Source organism: Brassica rapa, chromosome A07 (assembly GCF_000309985.2).
Source record: "Brassica rapa cultivar Chiifu-401-42 chromosome A07, CAAS_Brap_v3.01, whole genome shotgun sequence".
Taxonomy (NCBI): domain Eukaryota; kingdom Viridiplantae; phylum Streptophyta; class Magnoliopsida; order Brassicales; family Brassicaceae; genus Brassica; species Brassica rapa.
In genome coordinates, this window is record NC_024801.2 from 14,731,292 (window position 1) to 14,747,566 (window position 16,275).

Here is a 16,275-nt window from a genome sequence, read left to right on the forward strand (position 1 = left end):
ACCAAAACAACTGATCATCGTAGCTACTAATACTATACTTAAACAATTGGGCGTATGTTAAAAATTATAAGTGTTAAAAACCATAAATATAAAATTTCAATAAATTAATATACATGTTATAGCAATAATTTTTGGGGCTCGACGTGTTCAGTGGCGGAGCTATCTGAAAATTTTAGGAGGGTCAATTATATAATAAACGTATAACATGTGTGTCAATATACTAACTTTGTAGCACTTTCTCAGCTATTATCTTCAAAATGTAACTACAATTTTCTTTTTATAAAATTCCACATGGGTCATATGACCCTCCTCACAAGAAGCTACCTTTGCCACTGTGGGCGTGTATCCATGTCGGTCTTGAATTCCAATCCCGATAGAAACTAATAAATTATCGAGTATGGACTTGAGTTTCGGTCCATATAGTTAACATTGTGGATTATAACAGATGATCGGTCTATCTTTAACTATTCTTTGGCAATAGTCAGAAAATATTCAAATTCGAATCAAGCAATGCGGTAAGCTTTCGGACTAGGTATCCGACTAGGTAACCAATAGGGTTTATAAAAATGTGATAATTTATTTAAAGAATTTCTTGATATTTTAAAACATACCAAGAATTATACAGAAAACAAAAGGATTTTGTATCAATTTATTCAAGGACGTTGTCAAATTTTGTATAATTTTTTACCCTAAAAATTAGTACTCTTTCTGTTTCTAAATATAGGATGTTTCGAAAAAAATTGATGTTCCAATATATAAGATATTTTTATTTTTTAGGTAATTTTTACTTTATTAAAAACTCTATAACCAATCATATTTAATAATCTATTTTGTAATTGGTTGAATATAATTATTTTATAGTTTTAATGATACTTTCTATTTTATAGTTTTAATGATACTTTCTAGAAAAAAAAATTTCTTAATATGTGTGTTTTTTCTTAAACATCTTATATATTTAGGAACATAGAGAGTATAAGTTAATATGAAATAAAACATGATCGATGAACCTCTAGTGAGAAGGAATGTTTCCTTTTTAGTTTAACCAGAACCGTACCCAATTCTGATATGAGCATCGAAATTTAATAAACAAGATGAATACATAGATTTAGCACGTTTGAAAACAGCTATTTAGAGGCCACACTCAAGCCTGAAGCTGAAAACAATATATCATTAACCCTTAAAGTTATTTCCCAAATTATTCCAATAACAAAGATACGATCATAGTAGTTCCTAATTTACAACTCACTCCAAAACCATGGAGAGTCTGACATTAAAACCATCAGTCCATCACAGACACACATAATCTAAACAGGAAAAAGTTAAAAGACTTATAGTTCCATTTTATTAAATTAACTTCACCCTACCTAGAATAATTTTCCTTTTAACTTTATCGGATATCACATAGTAAAAATTTAAAATAATCAATCATCATCTAAGAATCTGTGCATTGCGCACCATCTGATGAGTCCCCGTTGCTCCACAACCTTTCATAATCACTCCACCACCACCACTTACCGCTGCCGTCATTCCACCGCCGCTAGTATCCACCGCTTGTTGCTCCAGCGTCTGCACTTGCTTCTTTAGAAACTTCACATAATGAATAGCTTCGTCGAGCATCGAAGCTGTATCCATCTTGGTCCCACCAGGAACAAGACGTTGCAAAATCCGAATCCTCTCGCTTATCCTCTCCCTTCGGTGACGAGCAGCAACACTCTGTGGATCTTTAGAGATCCTGACGTTCCTCCTCCTAGGTGGCTTTACGGCCTCGGGGTCGATATGTATCGGTTGCATCACGGCAATTCGATAAATCATCTCTCGCATCGCTTCCATGTTCGTGCTATTGGTGTTGCTACTATTGCTTCTTTTGTGGTGCAAAACGGAAGAGTAAATTGTGTTGGGAGAGAGAGAAGAAGGGTTAGTGAGTAATCCGGGTTCGGGGGTCATTGAGTCAGAATGGTTGTGGTTTGAGTTGAACAGAAAAGGGTAAGTGTTGTTGTTGTTGTGGTCGATGAGAGAGGGATTTGTGTTACAAAATTCAGGAAGCTTCTCTATTTGTTGCATCATCATGTTCATTATGTCAGAGTCCATAGAGAAGTTGTTGAAATCGGTATGGAGAGAAACCGAGAAAAGCTTACAAAAATGAAAATTTGGGTTTTTTTTAGATAATTGGTATGTGTGAGAAATGGCAATGGTACTACTGCCCAATCAGAACTCAAGTAATATTTCAAGAAGTGGAAGGACTTATATAGCAACTTGTGGCCCATCCCCTTCTTTAACTTATACAACATATTTATAAATCTAAGGAAATTTTTCATTTTTAACTCTGTTTATACATGTATATGATGTACATATTAAATTAAATATTCAAATTTGTCTTCTTATCTTAGTGCAAATTCCAAATTCCACCATGCATTCAAACGAACTTACTGATGTGAAGAAGGGTTTTATAAACCTACGAACACGGTCAGGATCCTAATTAACCACAGAGAAAAAAATCAATATTATTGCTTCAACCATTGTTTCTTTTTGCATACCGTGTTATGTACATAAGAGGAGTACGCATGTAACAACTAGCAAGGCAACGAATATATTAATATGGTGGGTTTGATTCCTTATCGTTAAACTTGATCATCTAAATAATACTATAGTTCCCGTATATTTTATAAAATAAATCATTATGCATTTATGCACAACAAGCTATCAGGTCAAAATATAGTTTTCGGTTGGTAAGAGTCTATGGAAAAGCGTGAGTACCTCAGTACATGTAGGAGTTACTATAAGTAGGTAATTATCGTGTAACTTGTCTTGCATGGACCAAAAAGGAAAAGGCAAAGAAAGTAATACTAGTAACTTTTTTTTTTTTGGAACACAAGTGATACTAGTAACTAATAGAAGATCGTTACATTTTTTAGCCGTCGATCCTCGCCACATGATTGACTATAAGATCTTAGATCTCAGATTGACCGTCAGGATCCTGTTTTCTCATACACGTGTTCTACATCCACTGGCTTTGGTTACGTGACAAATTAATTAAACAAGGTGCATGAACCACTCCCACCACCACCAGCATAACCAACGGGAATTCCATTCTCGACCATTATCAATTTATCATTATACATTTACATCATTCTCCCTTTTTTTTCTCTATATTTGTGTGTTTGTGAAAGAGTCATTGATTCTTATGATCATCCACTGGTTTCGATGTATTAAGTAGTAACAATAACATGTTCTATGATTCAAGAAAAATGATAGCTAGTAAAAAAAAACAATACTAGAGAGAGTCTTATCATTTATTATCATTTCGTTATACAATACCCTCACATCCACAAGGTATGTGTCAGAATCCAGGGAGCAATATTTTATTTTTGTAAAGTTTGCTGGTAAAATTAATACATTCATACTTGCAAAGAAAAGGGTTGATGATTAATCGGAGCGCAATTGACATCGATCTTTAGCGTATGGCACGCTTCTCAAAGCTGATCAGAGAACGACTTAAATTATTATTTTTATTTTATTTTATCCTTTCTTTCTCTTAAGAAACGCATATTGGATGCTTTTGTTGGTTACCGCCAGTAAGTTTTTCCTTCTCGCATGCTTTTCAATTATTTTATATCAAAATTGTCAACCTTTTGTTTCTGTTTTTCTTTAGCAAATTGTTTCTTTAACCAAATAATTCCATTTATGATAAAATCGAAAATAAAGAATCATCATCTGGTGCAACTGACAAGCCGATATCATTCCCAGCAACGAGGGAAGATAAATAAATCAAAACTTCGAAAACCGCAATATTAGCAATTTTAGAGTATTTCCAACTCATTGGTATTTTTACTTTTATAATATTCCCCATATTTCAAAATACACTATGTTTTATGAAAGAACACAACTATTACGAAACTCATTTTTAATCTTAAAAAATCATTAAAATATAAATTAAAAATTATTCAACTAATCATATAAACTACAATATGATTGATTACACAGTTTTTGATAAAATTAAAAAGTATATTGAAATATAAAACATCATATATATTGAAACTTCAAAAACTCTCTAAAACATTATCTATTTTGAAACAGATGAAGTAGCATTTAAAGGTGAAACTACTCTAATTCATCTCTATTTCTTAACATTCTTCTATTTTTTGTTATATATTTAAAAATTGCTATTTTACAGAAATAGATTAGAGCATATTTCACTTCTATTATAGAGTTCTTCTATTTTAGATGTGGAAATAGCAAAATACATTTGAGATAATCTTTTATTTTTCATATATGTTTTCTCTTCTAGAAGATCCATAATTTTTGATCAACTGTATAAAAACATGATTAATGAGAGATTCTTAAGGTGGAGATTTTAGCAGAATATAAAAACCGTCACTAAGAACCTCTCATTAATCATGCTCTAAGTAGGAGTGAAATTATAAGTGGATTAAATTAGTTGTTGCAGTATTTAAATTCCTCTCTGTAATTAATTAGTAATATCGATGGAATAATACACTACAAGAACAGTAGCCAGAAACAGAATCTTAACTGATTTAAGTAGTAGTCTTACCTTAAAAATACAGAAGTCCAAAAAGTCAGCACAAGCTCTCGCTGTTCTTTCAAGTTCTGTCTCGCTTTATTTGTACACAATCACATTTAAGACTAGTTTTGTTTTTATTTATTTAATTAAACTGTCTTTTTTTGTTGGATGGTTCCTTCTTCCCCATGATTAGATAAAAAACAAGCAAGCAAAGCCAGTGCTTCGACCTTGGTTTTACCCTATTGCGTTGACACCAAAGCATGCAAAATCATACGCAACGACGACTTTGACTGCTTCCACTCTCACAATCAATAAATCAATTCATCCCTTATTCACCTTACCTACACCATTACAATAAATACTCACCCTTGTGAAACTAACATCACTTTTCGTTACATTAACATATACTAACGTTCGTAATCAGCAAGATATGAGTAAACTTCCGTTATTTTCAACTTTTACCAATTATTTGTAACCATCATCACGAATTGCGTCATCTGATTTATCCATCCAGCCGTTTAATACACAAAAAATAATATCGTTACTATCCAATAGACGTTCATTAAAATTATTACATAGGAATTTTTTTTTGATATTTACGAGGAGTTTTCTGGTCCCCACTTCGCAGATCCAGACTAGCCACGTGGCAGGCTTAGAGCCTTTGGCGACCGCTTTGGATCAGGCTATGTGTTGGTCTCCTCGGGTCGAAGAATCCATGTGAAAGCCTCGGTGGCTAGTACGAGTCGAACTCGAGACTGTACTTGCAGCCGCAAGCCGTATACCACTAGACTAAGTTATCCTGGTTTACATAGAGAATTTTAACTATCTTTATTTCAGAGTTTTGGGACTTTATCATGACCTTGATCTGTTATTGTTCCCTTTTTCTCTCGAAAGATCTATGAAGAATCTATGTGACAGCACAGTGTCAACAAAGGAGGACTATTAAAACTTATGAAGGACCACAGACATATACATGTTTAAAGGTATGAATATAATTGGTTAACCTCTGAATGGTAGTGGCCAAGCTGTCTCTCAGTCTCAGTCCAATGTATGTTGATATGAATCGTAATTCTGATCCAACTGGTAATCCAAGCAGTGTAAGTCATCAAAGTAGTTGACCCGTCATATGAAAGCGTAAAAAAACAAATGCAGATTCGTATCGCACATTTGTAGTAATTCAAGTTTAGTAGAGCATACCAGTTTCTTAATCGTCAAAGTTAAACAAATTGAACCCGTTCGGTTGTTATTACTTAGCTGATTAGTTATAAATCAAATTATTCAATAGCGAACTGATTATAAGAAAAACATAGCTCAATGGTTGGTATTTAAAATGACAATGAAATAACCTTTTGAACAAATCTCATATGAAAAATGCAGAAACTAATGAACATTTCGGATATTCAACGGTTCCAAGTGCGTCATTGTTTTATTATACTGAAACACATATCCATTAAAAACAGTTATTTTGCACACTGCATAATTAATTCTAGAGTGGACGCTAAGTATGTAACAATAACAAGTTTTTATATCCAAAACAAATATCATATTTTATTTTGTTTATTATTATATAGTGTAAGATATACCAAAAATGAGATAGGTTGCCTCACAAGGCAAGGTAGCAAATACAGTGGTGTTCATGTACCAATCATCATTCATGCTCCTTGATTCACTAACAACCTACTTTACATCAATAATTAAATTCAATCTACATTATTTTCACACAACATAGTTGACAAATTAACTTCATAATAGTTACATTGTTTTTTTGGTTATCTATAAAGAGAAAGATCGTCCCACGTGAGATATCCCACAAAGTTCCCAACATGACCACAGATAGTCTCTGATCATTACAATATCCTTGAGATTAGATTTACATAGACATTTTCTATGGTTTCTTGGGCAAGTGCTCTGTATTCTTCTGACACATTTCTATCGTCTTACTTTTTTTCTTTTGTTTTCTCTTTAAAATATTTAAAATCTTGAGATCTTTTTTTGTTTCTTGTTTTATTAATTATTCTATTGCTTTTCTTCTTCTTTTCTCTTTTTTTTTTTTTGATCAACCTTCTTCTTTTCTCTATAACTCTCTTTTTGAGATAATTTCTCATGTTCTCAGTGACAGGATAAAGTTCACGCACCCTTCTTTGTTATATTATTGGTGTTATGCAATATATATACACTATTCTATACCATACCTAATACATGGAAACTTAAAGGTGATAGACAGTGACAGAATATATAGGTGGGTTGATAAAAATATAGAAGACATAAGTTTGATAGGAATGTCCTTAAATGAAAGTATTGATGCTTTGCACAAAAAAAAAAGAAAGTATTGATGCTACAAGCAAATAGGTGGCTTAAAAAATGTCATGAATTTCTGAAAATTTGCATATTTTCCTTTTTGATTGTGTATGTAACATAATTAGGGAATGTCCAATGGATTGATCAACTGAACATACACCTTCAATTTACTTAAAATGTAGTTTAAACTTTCACCATCATATTATAAATACAATGATTATCATTTATTTATCACTAACTAGATTTTAATCCGCGCAGTGGCGTGATTATTTATATTTATGTTTTGAAATTAAATTTTATAATTTGATGATATTTTATAAATTCGGTTTGTATCCAGATTATATTTTTTTGGTTTTTGGTTTGGTTTCGGTTTGATTTTGTGTTTTGTTTTTTGGTTTAAGAAATATAGTATTAGTTTGGTTATTTACGAATTTGGATTTGGAAAAAAAAATTGGTTTGGTTTGGTTTAAGTATATTGGTTGCCATATAAAATTGTATGGTGTATCTATATTATTAAAATGAAATTACTTCTAATAATTTAAGTATATATATTATTAAAACATAATCACTCTTAACTATTACATTAAGATATGGTCCGCGTTGAAACGTAGATCATGTTTTATTTTTATTTTTATTTTAAAATCAACAAAAAAAAATATTTATTCGTCTAATCTACTAAATAAAATGTTTGTTATTTGAAACTTGCTGTAATATATATGATTTGTTGAGAACCAATTTTATTTGTTTGTTTATATTAAAAATTATTAGTTACATTATATAACTATACTTTGTTATGTTAAAAAAAAATAATTACTGTTTAGGAATAAAGTACAAAATTAATGTATGAAATGGCTATGACACAAGTGTATAGTTATGCAACATCACAAATTTAATACAATTATCATAACCCTTACTAATAATTTTAAAAAGTATATGTTATACAAATATGATTACAAAAAAAACACAAATATAATTACAAAGAAAAACACAAATATAAAAATTAAATTTTTAAAAGAAAATATAAAACAAAAAGTATACTCTTCCTTTGAAACGATAAAGCAGTAAAAAACGGGTTCAAAAGTTGTGATTTTAATTTGTATTTGTACTATTGATATATGGTGTTTTATACATCTTGTATATGTGCTTTTCAATTGGTTTTCAAGTCTTTATCGAGTCTTTCTAGTCCTTTTCGAGTCATTACAGGTCTAGAGTTGCATTGGATGGGAGATGGACCAGCTGGAACAAAAGAGGCAGCAAACAGTGCAATTTGGTGGTTTTCACGCAGAACAGTCTTGATGACTGTTCCGGATAGCGGAGCAACCCGAGTGATTGTTCCGAATGAGTGTTCCAGCGGCAGAGATTTTTAAGGAAACTACAATCATTACGGGATTTGCCCTAATTATCCCTATTTTCTCTCCCAGCCGCCTGTGGCTTTGATATATCATATTTTCTGTTTCTCTTTATCATTCTACGCCACTCTAGACAGAAGAAAACCATTGGAGACTTTTGTGCTTTTGGATTGTAAAGGGAGAAGGCTCCATCTCTTTCACCATAGAGAAGATTATCCTGAACCCTCTTTCTATCTCTTTTATTTACATGAAGTCTTATTCAGAATTGATCTCTGTGTTTTCTCTGTTCATGGCTGAGTAGTCAACTTGCTTAGTCTAGGGTGTTCGGGTGTTAGATCCGTGAGTTAAACATAGATAAGTGAAACCATTGATTGTCTTCATTCATAACTGTTCTTAATGCTTGCATTAATCTGGCCGCTTAATGTTAGATCGATCCTAGGTTTAACCTGTTCATTAACCGTGTAATAGGTTGCTAGATCTGTTATGAATGAGCCTAGCATCCCTAATCAGCGAAAGTAGATATTAGGGTGTTTGGTGAACCTATCGGACTTGATCTCTATTGCTTGCTGTCGCATCTTGATCCAAACGAGAGTTTAGGTATCAAGATCGATCAGCATAGGGGGCAGTTCCACGACAGTGGGCTGTTCTACTTGAGTGATCCGAGTTCTAGACTTGCTCTTAATTAAACTTGAATAATTGTTTGGCTCACACTTGTTTAATACCCGGACCAAACCACCCTAGGCTAGCATTTTAATCATCTGAAATCTTTAATTAATCTTTTTACTTGCTTGTTACGAAATCAACTTTAAAACCCCCATATTGTTTTAGCTTGATATTGATCCCATAAAGATAAAGTATAATAGTTGGTCTCTGTGGATTCGATTCTAAAGTGCTACATCGACATACCATTCGATTGTGGTAGTGTGCACATTAGGTTATTTGGTGTGCGTATACACGTAATATCAACTATCCCAGTAAATATTTTTCATAAAGATATCTAAAAGTGAAATAAACTATATTAATATTTTCAATAGTTGAGAAAATAACACATTCTTTTTAAAAAGTTATTCATTTTGAGATTTTGTAAATGAATCGAACAAAATTATAAATATTATTTTTTATAATTTTAAATAACAATGTGAAAACTATAACTGAAAATGGTACAAGAAGCTTACAAAAAAAAATGGTACAAGAAAAAAAAAGAGAAACTGTTGTGAGATTTCAGACATCGTTTGAGAATCTAATGGAGTGGTCATAAAAGGACTTTGCGGCTAGACAGTGGATAGCTGGATTTGATGGACCGACCGTATATCAAAATATCAAAATCTCCCGTTCGAATTTATTTAATGGGCTTGGGTTTAGTTTAAATGGATCTTTTGCTCGGCTCATTAATATGTTCAGTATATATATATTGCCTTAATTAAAAAACAATAGTTCAACAATTTTAAACAAAATAATTAATTGAGATATTAGTGTCTTGATGTAAAAGTCAGTAATAAAGATTTTTATTTTCGTCGACATGACACAATTGAATTTATGAAGGGTTTATTATTCAAGATAAGAATTGAAAGACGTCAAAACCAAAATATTAGTGGCTCAAAATTTGCGAAAAACATATATGTCATTATTATTTTATAAAAAAGATTTTATTAGATGAATATAACGTCACGTGCAAATAATAAGATATTATCATTTTTTTTTCTTTTTTATTTTAATTTTCAAAATGTTTATTAAGATGAATATCTAATGGCGGAGAGGAAAGAGGTGCCCACATTAGAAGCGATATTTGTAGAGGATGAAGTGTGAAGCGGTGGTGATGCCACCTGTCTTCTCCTTCTCCATCATTTGCCTTTCTTCTCCTCCTTCAAATCATTTCCTTCCTCTCTCTCGTCTCCACTCAGAGGCACATCACACATTAAACTTCGTTTGCGAGCATCTCGAATCGAGATGGGTTGTTCAACTCCCTTCTGCTACTCAATCAACCCATCTCCATCAAAGCTCGATTTCACCAAAACCCACGCGTTCAGCCCCGTCGCCAAACAGTTCTATCTCGACTTACCGTCGTTCGCCGGCAAATCGGGAGGGGGATTATCGGGGTTAAGAAAGCGTCGAGCTTTGGTCGGAGTAAAGGCGGCGACTTTGTTGGCGGAGGAGGAGAAGCGGGAGACAGTAACCGAGAGTAAGAAGAAACCGAGGGTTCTCGTGGCCGGAGGCGGAATCGGAGGTTTAGTGTTCGCTCTCGCGGCGAAGAAGAAAGGGTTCGATGTGTTGGTGTTCGAGAAAGACTTAAGCGCCATAAGAGGAGAAGGACAGTACAGAGGTCCGATTCAGATTCAGAGCAACGCCTTGGCTGCTCTGGAAGCTATCGATATCGGTGTTGCTGAAGAAGTCATGGAGGCGGGATGTATCACCGGTGATCGGATTAACGGCCTCGTCGACGGTGTCTCTGGCACTTGGTGAGTTTTGTCTTAAGTTGAGTACTTTGTTTGTTGTGTATTAGATTGTGATGATAATGGTTCGTTGGGGACAGGTATGTCAAGTTTGATACTTTCACTCCTGCGGCGTCGCGTGGACTCCCTGTGACTCGGGTGATTAGCAGAATGACTCTGCAGCAGATCTTGGCACGTGCGGTTGGAGAAGAAATTATTAGAAACGAGAGTAATGTTGTTGATTTTGAAGACTCTGGAGATAAGGTGGTGACTGAGTTCATATCTAACGTTGATTTGCCAAAATGGTTTTCTAATTAAGCTGTATGGTTTTGTTTGTTTGTTGTTTAGGTAACGGTGGTGCTTGAGAATGGACAACGTTATGACGGTGATCTACTTGTGGGTGCTGATGGCATATGGTCTAAAGTATGTGTTTTTAAGTGAATTGAGTTTAAGTGTCTAGGATAAAACTTGAAAGATTCTGTCTTATTGTTTTTGTTTATAGGTGAGAAACAACCTGTTTGGTCGGAGTGAAGCTACTTATTCAGGCTACACTTGTTACACTGGTATTGCAGATTTTGTACCAGCTGATATCGAGTCTGTTGGGTATGTTTGCCGTCATATGAATATTCTCATGCATCTATGAATTAATTTTTTGCTGATATTGGACCTGTTTTGTCTCTTGAAAAGCTACCGAGTTTTCTTGGGACACAAGCAATACTTTGTTTCTTCGGATGTTGGTGGTGGGAAAATGCAATGGTATGCGTTCCATGAGGAAGCAGCTGGTGGTGTTGATGCTCCCAATGGTAAAGTTTCTTTGGACTGTTTGTTTTGTTTCTAAGGTTTGCATTTAGTGTCAAATCAAATCACATAAGCTTTCTCTTTTTCCTTTTTGATTTTTTTTTTTTTTGCAGGTATGAAGAAAAGATTGTTTGATATATTTGAAGGTTGGTGCGACAATGTGCTGGATTTATTGCAAGCCACTGAGGAGGAAGCGATTCTGAGAAGAGATATATATGATAGAAGTCCTAGTTTCACTTGGGGTAAAGGGCGTGTTACGCTTCTCGGTGATTCTATTCATGCAATGCAGCCAAATATGGGTCAAGGTGGATGCATGGCCATTGAGGTATGAATCAATTCAACGATTGACTTGATTTTAAAAAAAAATTGTGGTTTGAGTGGTGGATGTTACAATGATTATTGCAGGATAGTTTTCAACTAGGATTGGAGCTTGAACAAGCATGGAAACAGAGTGTTGAAACTAATACACCTGTTGATGTTGTTTCCTCTTTGAGAAGGTAAAAGTAGATATAATTTTTTTTAGTTTGGGAGTCTAATAAGTACTTAAACATAGGCATGAATTGGTTTTAGATACGAGGAATCTAGAAGACTCAGAGTGGCTATTATCCATGGAATGGCGAGAATGGCTGCAATAATGGCTTCCACTTACAAAGCATACTTGGGTGTTGGGCTTGGTCCTCTCTCTGTGAGTATTCTTATAGTTTTTCAATGATAAGAATGCATAAAAGTATCGTTTTTGTTGGGCTCATATCTTTCTTTTGCAGTTCTTGACCAAGTTTAGAGTACCGCATCCCGGAAGAGTAGGTGGGAGATTCTTCATTGACATTGCTATGCCTTTGATGCTTAACTGGGTCCTTGGTGGTAACAGGTTAGGATCTTTCTCCTTTAGAAAGGGTTCCGTTAAGTAAAACCAACTCATTTTAACATTTTTTTGCAGTGAGAAACTCGAAGGAAGGCCACCTAGTTGCAGACTCACTGACAAAGTATGTTTCTTTCCTTTTCTCTTTTCACTTTGAACAAACCCATTTAGTGAATAATATCAAAGTGTAACTCTTTTGTTTAAAGGCTGATGACCGCCTTCGTGAGTGGTTTGAGGATGACGAAGCTCTTGAACGTACTATTAACGGAGAGTATGTACCCCACATGTTTCTTCGCCTACCAAAATTCACCTCTACTCTCTCTCTTAACTGCTTGGTCTGAGTTTGTATATATTTTGTCAGGTGGTATCTCATTCCACATGGCAACGAGTGTAGCGTTTCGGAAACATTACGTCTAACCAAAGATGAGGAACAGCCTTGCATTGTTGGGTATGAAATAAAATGTCCTCATCAGTGTCCTGAAGATAAACTAAGTGTAAAGTTCTTAACTTATGAAACTCTTTATGATTACAGAAGTGAACCAGACCAAGATTTTCCTGGAACGCACATTGTGATCCCTTCCCCTCAGGTATGTTATATAGAAACTTCGTATCTAATAGTTTACCTGAGTAGCTTCAGAGACTAGTAGTCAAGGAAGGAACATAAAGTTTCTGTCAAAATATTTGGTATAGGTATCGAAGATGCATGCGCGTGTGATCTACAAAGATGGAGCTTTCTTCGTGATGGATCTTCGAAGCGAACACGGGACCTATCTCACCGAGTAAGCCAATAGAGCTTTGCTTATCCTTATCTCTCGAGTCTTGTGAAATTATCTGATCCAATGTTTGAATTTTTTTTGAAATATTGTTTTTAATTACCAGTAACGAAGGAGGAAAGTACAGAGTGACACCAAACTTCCCGGCCCGGTTTAGACCTTCCGACATCATCGAGTTTGGTTCGGACAAGAAGGTGAGACACGTTACCAAATCTTGGTTTAAGTTTACACCGGACATTTACGGGTTTTGGTTCTGAAATTCCGGTTTTGATTTCTTATCAGGCGGCGTTTAGGGTCAAGGTGATCAGGACAACTCCCAAATTGACGAGAAGGGATGAGAAGAGTGACGGTAAATTGCTTCAGGCTGCTTGATACTTAAGTAAACCGACGGTGAATTTATATATTTTATAAGTTTGGCAGATAATTTGTGTAGTAATTTTCACAGCAAACAAAAAAAATGTATTCCTTGCATAGCAATGTATATACTCTTAAACAAAGGATAATTATACAGAACGTTCTCGCTTCATTTACTTGTCAAACTATTAAACTTTTGTTACTTGCTAATGATTATTTGAGTTAATGAAAGTTTAACGATTGTTACATAATTAATCTTCCTTTCTTTCAAATGAATAGATTGACTTGTTGCTCAAAAAAAAGATCGACTTGAGAAGCAAAAGAAAAAAGAAGAGGAAAAGTTATTTTGGTGATTGGAACAGTTATAATTCATGTGGATAATAAATGTAGAACAAGTAATAAGAAGAGCAAGATTGTAACATGTGAAACAATAATTTTTACTGACATGTTTTGGTGTTTGAGGTAAGGTACCATCTTCATTAATATTCAGTGTTCACGGTTCAAATCCACTGTTTATATCCATCGAACAAGCCCTTCAATGAAAATGCACGGTTGATATCTCTTGGCTCATCAAGGCTGCGACACCGTCCATCCGATCTTACCTTGTAGTTGTAAATAATCAACAGCTGTGATTTCATGCATATTCTCTAAGATGGAATGGGACCCCTTCGTAATTTGTAGTATTATTATTCATGTGGTTTTTGCATGAGTTCTTTTACTCTTTTATGACTTTTGCTGTTTACAATTATTTGCATTGTTCTTTTTGAGCTTCTCTCGTGAAGAACTCAGACGGATGGGGGAAGCCACGATGGGCGGTGGGATTCCCACGTGATCGGAAGAACAACATTAATGGCGTACGTAGAGTATGTGTGCGTATGTATATATACTAAATAAAGATTTTGTGTAAACATGGTATACAATTTTTTTTGTCCCTGATATATATATCGCATTTTGATTGGAGAACGTATCTACTGATTTATTAAGTCTACGCGGCGGTTAGTACGTAACTAAACGGAGAGCTTTGTAGTATTATTGAATAGCATAACGGGTTGTTGTATAGTGTATACAATACAACTCTAGAGTATATAATACAGAAGCAGTTAGCTAGGGATGTTAATGATTGCTTAACATAATAATTGAAGTTGTTACCAACGACATTGCTTTTCTCTGTTACATACGTAGAATTATATACCATACTACAAGTGCATTTGATCTCGAAGGTATATCCAGCTATAGACTGTCCGATTCAACTCATCTAGCTGAGTAAGTATCTGGATTATTAAGCGTTTGGTCACGTACATACCTTTATAATTTTGGCTTAACTCGTTTAGTTTCTCAAATAATTGTTCATGTCACCTGACAAACACAAAATCCAACAACTTTGTTGACCCGACTTTACAATCTGCTAGTCGAAATACTTTTTTTGCTTAACGAGTTAATTGTAGAAGTTTAAAGCACTTGAGGTTATTTACATGATAATTAATAGTGTCTATTCAACATGTGTATAATCATTTAATAGTACTTCCACGTAACTCGATATTATATGTAAACAAGGTTAAGGTAAAGAAAATATAACTATGCGTTCAGACGGCGCCGTCCTTGCCGTAGTTTGTGGTTTGTTTGGAACAGTCCTCACACATGCGTTTTTTTTACGTGAATTTCATTAACTTAATAATGAGGCATAGAGATACAATGGACTTCGACTGATCTAATCCTATTGAATCTAAGTCGCTAAGTCGACAAGACAAAGCAGTAGAGCCATAGTAAGCCACAAAAAAAAAGTAAAAAGACTCACTAAGACTAAGAAGGCTCAGTCACAACCATGAGGCTGCGAGAAATCTTAGCTAGTTTAACAGATCCTAAAACAACCATTTAGCTAACAGGAGACCAGAGAGAAGATCTTGAAATCAGCACCTGCATCAAGATTACTCGGGTCAATAGAGAATCGCAACCGGAAACAGTCCAAGGGGCCACAAACTATCCCGAAGGCGACATCAAAAGAAGGACAGGCGAAGCAGGATTGGCAAGCCCTGGTCCGGCCATCACAAGCAAATGAAGTCTTCACACATGCGTTGGTGTCCATAATAAATAAACGACCCTTAAGAATTAAGATGCATATGCATGCTGATTTATCGGTACGTAATTACTATCCATATTTCATATTTTTGTTATTATATATCATCATCACTATTAGAATATTACTAGTTTAATTCCATGATTAAAATTTATTAGAAAAAAATAAATTATAGTGTTCTAAACATCATGAAATACTTTTGTTTTAGTGTTATTAGAAACACATGCATGAACAAGTTTCACAACCGGGAAACCCATTCACCAAGTTTTTCAACTCGTTCTATAAGCTCAGGCGATAATTTCTTCACCGGCTTTCTTTCTTTCTCCCGTCGATATTCAAAACCAAGAGCATCCGATACTTCTTCGGAGCTCCACCCAGTTTTACGGAGCAACTCCGATAACCTACCCACTTTCAAAAGAAGCACATCAAGAACCGTTTGATTGTCCAAAACTACCACTTCACTCTCAAAGAAACCAGATGCCGACACGTGGATCATATCGTCGATATCGGATTCCTCCCACCCGCCTCCTCTCAAAACCGAACCGATCCGTTTACGTACTGGTTCACCCATTTTGGAGTTTTGGAGTTTCCTTTCTTGGAAGGTCCGGCGATGTAGAGTGAGATGACCATGACGATGAGGTGGAGCCAGAGTTTCTCCGGCAGCGATCCACCGCCGCTTCGCTCCAGAAAACTCCACCCATCTCGAAGTACCGACCCGATAACCCGACCCGAATCTAAGCTCCTCGTAGAGAAGTTCGTGGATGATCCAGAAGACATCTGCTTGGTTAGAGTTTTGTGGCTGCGAAAAGCAGACTCACGCTG

General features: G+C 34.8%; 3 protein-coding genes across 3 annotated transcripts in view; 1 reads left to right on the plus strand and 2 right to left on the minus strand.

Annotated features, from left to right (window-relative positions):
* Nucleotides 1–274: 274 nt before the first annotated feature.
* On the minus strand, nt 275–8,094 carry LOC117126780 (transcription factor HEC1). Its single transcript, XM_033275876.1, has 2 exons — nt 6,581–8,094; nt 275–6,546 (listed from the first exon to the last, which is right to left on the minus strand). The coding sequence occupies exon 2, from the start codon at nt 2,086–2,088 to the stop codon at nt 1,429–1,431; it is 660 nt and encodes a 219-aa protein (XP_033131767.1). The 5' UTR covers nt 2,089–6,546; nt 6,581–8,094; the 3' UTR covers nt 275–1,428.
* Nucleotides 8,095–9,999: 1,905 nt separating this feature from the next.
* LOC103829545 (zeaxanthin epoxidase, chloroplastic) lies at nt 10,000–13,551 on the plus strand. Its single transcript, XM_009105212.3, has 16 exons — nt 10,000–10,622; nt 10,697–10,859; nt 10,944–11,018; nt 11,098–11,198; nt 11,283–11,398; nt 11,507–11,718; nt 11,799–11,890; nt 11,964–12,078; nt 12,158–12,261; nt 12,331–12,376; nt 12,459–12,523; nt 12,614–12,700; nt 12,785–12,839; nt 12,943–13,031; nt 13,132–13,219; nt 13,308–13,551. Exons 1-16 carry the CDS (start codon nt 10,114–10,116, stop codon nt 13,395–13,397), a joined length of 2,007 nt encoding a protein of 668 aa, XP_009103460.1. The 5' UTR covers nt 10,000–10,113; the 3' UTR covers nt 13,398–13,551.
* Nucleotides 13,552–15,691: 2,140 nt separating this feature from the next.
* Nucleotides 15,692–16,275, minus strand: part of LOC103829544 — a 2,197-nt gene continuing 1,613 nt past the window's right edge. The window contains 1 exon segment of the mRNA XM_033275989.1: nt 15,692–16,252. Within this exon segment, the coding sequence (XP_033131880.1) occupies nt 15,692–16,252 (561 nt within the window).

Bases quoted from the DNA above. Each gene is read 5' to 3' on its own strand.
- LOC103829545 (XM_009105212.3), top strand. From the start codon at position 10,114: ATGGGTTGTTCAACTCCCTTCTGCTACTCAATCAACCCATCTCCATCA. The intron at 12,524-12,613 runs GTATGTACCCCA...ATATTTTGTCAG, and splicing joins GAACGTACTATTAACGGAGA to GTGGTATCTCATTCCACATG. The intron at 13,220-13,307 runs GTGAGACACGTT...ATTTCTTATCAG, and splicing joins AGTTTGGTTCGGACAAGAAG to GCGGCGTTTAGGGTCAAGGT.
- LOC117126780 (XM_033275876.1), bottom strand. From the start codon at position 2,088: ATGGACTCTGACATAATGAACATGATGATGCAACAAATAGAGAAGCTT.